Genomic DNA, 4,255 nt, shown 5'->3' on the forward strand with positions numbered 1-4,255 from the left:
TTATTCTTAAGTCCCTGAATTACCTTGTTTAATTCCTCAAACTAACTCCCGAAATATTTCAACACATATCGGGAAGTTCTTCATATACAATCCTAATTTCTATCCCATTTTTACATTGTGTTTAAATCCCGTTTTTGTGTTTCTAACAATATTTTGTTTTGTTTCAGACAAGGCATCTGTCAGCAAACTCTAAAGGACCCCTGTGTTCTCATCACCAACGATGATTTCTACCGCGTACCAGCCATATCATCAGGTGTCTCAGCCAGTCAGCAGTCTTACTATCATACGGGACCTTCCCTTGGTTTGGAGGAAGATCTTCCCATTCCTGATTTCAACCATCTTCCTTCCAGCCTGGAGGAAGAAGATAACAACAACCACACCAATACTCTAAGGTCCGCAATTTTCCAGAAGATCCTTAACAGCTATCCGCAGCTCAACAGAAAACTGAAGAGGAGCCATCATGTTGCTAAGAAGTTTCAGCAGACACCAAGCAACCTATCCGACTGTGTTTACCAAACTTCGTTGACCCCTGACACTACTGATGATGGCACCTTTAGTGACCTGGCGTCCAGCATCATGGATGACGAGTTTGACGGCGGATACTGCAGTTTCAGTGACAATGCCTCTGTGAATTCCAGCGGATCGATCTCTCCAAATTCCTCCGCGGTTGAACTTTTGCAACAAAAGCTTCTCTGTGACGTTGATGTGAAAACCGAGTGTTCGAAGTTCGAAGAAGTGTGCTCCAATTTGGACAAGATAAGCAAAACGTGTGACGAAACGACGAAATCGGTTACCTATGTTGTGAAGTCGATGCCCAAACCAGCTAAATACCAGTGTAATGTATGTGGGAAAATCTACAAAGGAAACACAAATCTCAACTACCATATGGCGACACACACCGGAGTACGTCCTCACAATTGTTCCGTCTGCGGGAAAGCCTTTACCCAGAAGTCCACACTGCGTACTCACTTCCGGATCCACACTGGCGAAAAACCGTACAAATGCAGGACTTGTGTGCGCGCATTCGCCGACTACTCCACGTGTATGAAGCATGAGCGTACCCACAGCGGTGAGAAGCCTTACGCATGCCCAGTGTGCGGGAAGTGTTTTGCCCAGTCCGGAAATATGCTCCGTCACCGCCAGACACACAAGAAAAACTGATGCAAGTGCTCACATTCTAATACTCCAAACACAAGTGCCAAGTCATTTTCAGAATCTCTGAATACAAACGAAAAATAAGAGGATGCAATCCATCAACAGACTTGTTCAAGAACATGTTTTTATTGTGTTGAAATGTTAATGCAGAACTCTCATTAACATTTCGTTTTCATAATGTTGAATGTTTGTGCAGAAAATTTTGTATAACATTTAATTAATGTCATGTGTATGAATGTATATAATTGTTTTGATGTTAAGGTGCTTTGAGATTATTTTGTAAGATATAATTATAATTACTGACTTGTTAATAAATATGAAAACTTTTACTGAAATTGTTTGAGTAATATTTTGCTATTCATAGAGATAGGAGAGAGCGGGATTTGAAAGCTATACATATATTATAAGGTACATGAAAGCAAATTCCTATGTAACCACTCCTCTATGTACAACTTGGTATACATGTATATTGAATAATGAGTATTCGCATGTTAAAATGTTATTGGTATTTGCTGTTTTCAAATAGCTAAGCACTTTATCTTAAAAAAAGGAGGGGGATTCGAAAATCGCAAATTCTACAGACATAAACATGCTTTAATTTGCATACAGTATCATACCATAATATCTAGAGTAACCAATTTAAAGAAGTGTAAGCGGGTTGCCATTCCCGATAACACCAGACGGTTTTTTCGGGCATGGGGGTGATCCAGTCTCTATTGTTCACTAATGTCTTGACGAATTCTGTTTTGCCCGATTTCGAGGGTCCAGCAATCACCATGGTAAACTCGTGTTTCAATTGAAAAGAAGGGAGGGGTGTCTCCTCGGAATACATGTTGATCAATGAAGAAAAAGTTGGGTTCAGGGTCTTATTTATAGTTAACACAGAAATAGGCGTTTGGACTGTTGAATCTCGCCTCGACAGATGGGACAAAACTGAAAGGAAGGAGCACACAAAGCACAGCAGCACACGTGTCCGCAAGGTAGAAAAACGATTTGTAATTCCTCGTCTAAACAAATGTGACATTTTCCTCGAGCCTGGACGTCTGGTTCTGGGTTCAGTAGAGGTTTGATCTCAGGTAAAGGTTTATATCCCTGCTGATCTAAACCCGCAATGAACACATTCATCACCCATCCTCGTCCCTTATACAGATTGATGTAAGGACAGTTGGGGTTCCAATAAGCATGTTCTACACAAGGATCGTCCTCGGGATCCCAATTACTAAAAATCATTCCACAATGAAAACAGGTAGCGTTATCTTTCACTCCCCTGTAGTAAAACCCGGCTCGAGCTAGGTCTGGTATTTTTCCTAAGAGAGGTTCTGGCCATCCCTGCTCAAAAGTAGCTTCTCTCTTTGAGAGCCGAGCATACTGGGGATAACGCATGGGTTGATCTAGCAATTTCTCAGTCATGACTGAACTTTTGATTTGTATTGCTCCCCTTTTTATAGGGAAGAAGAAAAACAACAACACATAAAAAAACAATTCAATTTTTTTTTTTAATTCAAAAAGTCAAACATATCAACATATCAATAACCATAAGGTAAAGTGTTATAAGAGGGTAACAATTGTCTCTTATCATATACAATTCTATACTTTTTCTCTAAAGGTTTGTTCACGAGCTCATGATCACGAGTCCTCTGGATTTTGTCGGGATAAGGGACTGTGACTTCCTCTATTTCTCCTTTGAGCATTTTTTCTAAAGTCTCTGGGCACACGATCTGGGAGGTACGATGGTTGAGAGTGATTCCTTTGACTTTATGAACCTCGGTTCCTTTGGCCGTCCGGTAAGCATAATTTTTAGGGCCTGCCGACATGAATTTGATGATGTGATCCCCGTCTAATTCGTCGGTCCATTCTCCTAAACTATTACCCAAGGTAGGATTAAAGGCTCCTTCCCGATGTTGGTAAATGATACTGTCCGTATCGAAATAAAGGACCCGATCTCCTAAAGGTTGTAAAGTCTCGTAGAGGTGTAAGCGGGCATGCGCGGTAGTAAAACAAGCCAGGACCACGTTTCCAAAGGGACATTCTTCGACGAATTCCTGTTTGTCTTGATAATTCACTAGCATCTTGTCCTCATTGGAGTCCTCTTTATTGACTAAGAGTTGCATGCCCTTGATGTCGAGAGTCGAATCTTGTAAGAGTTGCTGTAATTCCTCTTCTTCGTCCAAGTATCTGGTTTTGGGTAATAACAAGCGTTGAGCAAATTTTCCCCACAGACAATTTAAAAAGAGTTTAGCAATGGTTCTTCTCACTGGATTCTTCTCGATACTGAGAATGTCCATTCGGATGCCTGTTTTGTCGAAGACTTGATATATGTAATCTTGTTCTTGTTCTGAGGTCTTACAGTCGGGGGGAAATCCGGAGGCTTCCTGTTTGATCTTGAGGAAGGTATCGATGTAAGATCTGAATAAATCCTGACTGCTTTCTTTAAAATGCCATACTTCGTAGATTCGATCTAAGGTATATCCCATGTCTAGGGCTTTATGTAATTCGGTCGTCACCCAAGTACCCGTGAGACTACGTTCCTGGTCGGTGTGTGGACATCGATCTTGAGACGTAGAGTCCTGTCGTTCGGCACACGTGCGACATAAGGGAAATAATAACTTGCCTCCCGTCCGATAAGGTAATACGGGGTGATAGAGGTTTCGGGGAGGTAAGACCCGACAGTGAATGAGACCGAAATAACTTCTCACGTCCTGGAACTCGTCTGTGATGATCTCGGGATGCCCTACGGGAAATGGTCTGTGTTTCAACACGTAAGGGTATAGGGAACAAACGTCCACGTATCTCATGTCCCTTTCCTCACAATATAATCGGGTGGCATTGGTCCGACCTCCGTACAGGGCTTCTCGAGGTTTCAAAGGATCGGGAATGTCCAGGTTTCCTACAAATTGCTGTAAACTCTCATCTTTTTGCACTTGCTGATCGAAATCGTGCTCCCAGATACCACGGACGGTATACCCCATGTTTTCTAAATCGCCAGTCCTTCTGAGGGTTTCTTCGTGTAATTGCTGGTAAGTATATTGGGTCCGGTGAGGATGAGTTTCGGTCTGTAAACTGGGATAGCAGGTGGGGCATCCGTGCCAATAGCACCCGT

At 42.2% G+C, this 4,255-nt stretch overlaps 1 protein-coding gene across 1 annotated transcript; it reads left to right on the forward strand.

The window, feature by feature from the left end:
* The first annotated feature begins 546 nt into the window (after positions 1 to 546).
* On the forward strand, positions 547 to 1,161 carry LOC134248359 (zinc finger protein 596-like). The gene has a single exon (XM_062730762.1). The coding sequence runs from the start codon at positions 577 to 579 to the stop codon at positions 1,159 to 1,161; it is 585 nt and encodes a 194-aa protein (XP_062586746.1). The 5' UTR covers positions 547 to 576.
* Positions 1,162 to 4,255: the final 3,094 nt, after the last annotated feature.

This window comes from Saccostrea cucullata, unplaced genomic scaffold (genome assembly GCF_032062105.1).
Source record: "Saccostrea cucullata isolate Sc308-1 unplaced genomic scaffold, CSIRO_AGI_Scuc_v1 ctg9622, whole genome shotgun sequence".
In the NCBI taxonomy this organism is placed as follows: Eukaryota; Metazoa; Mollusca; class Bivalvia; order Ostreida; family Ostreidae; genus Saccostrea; species Saccostrea cuccullata.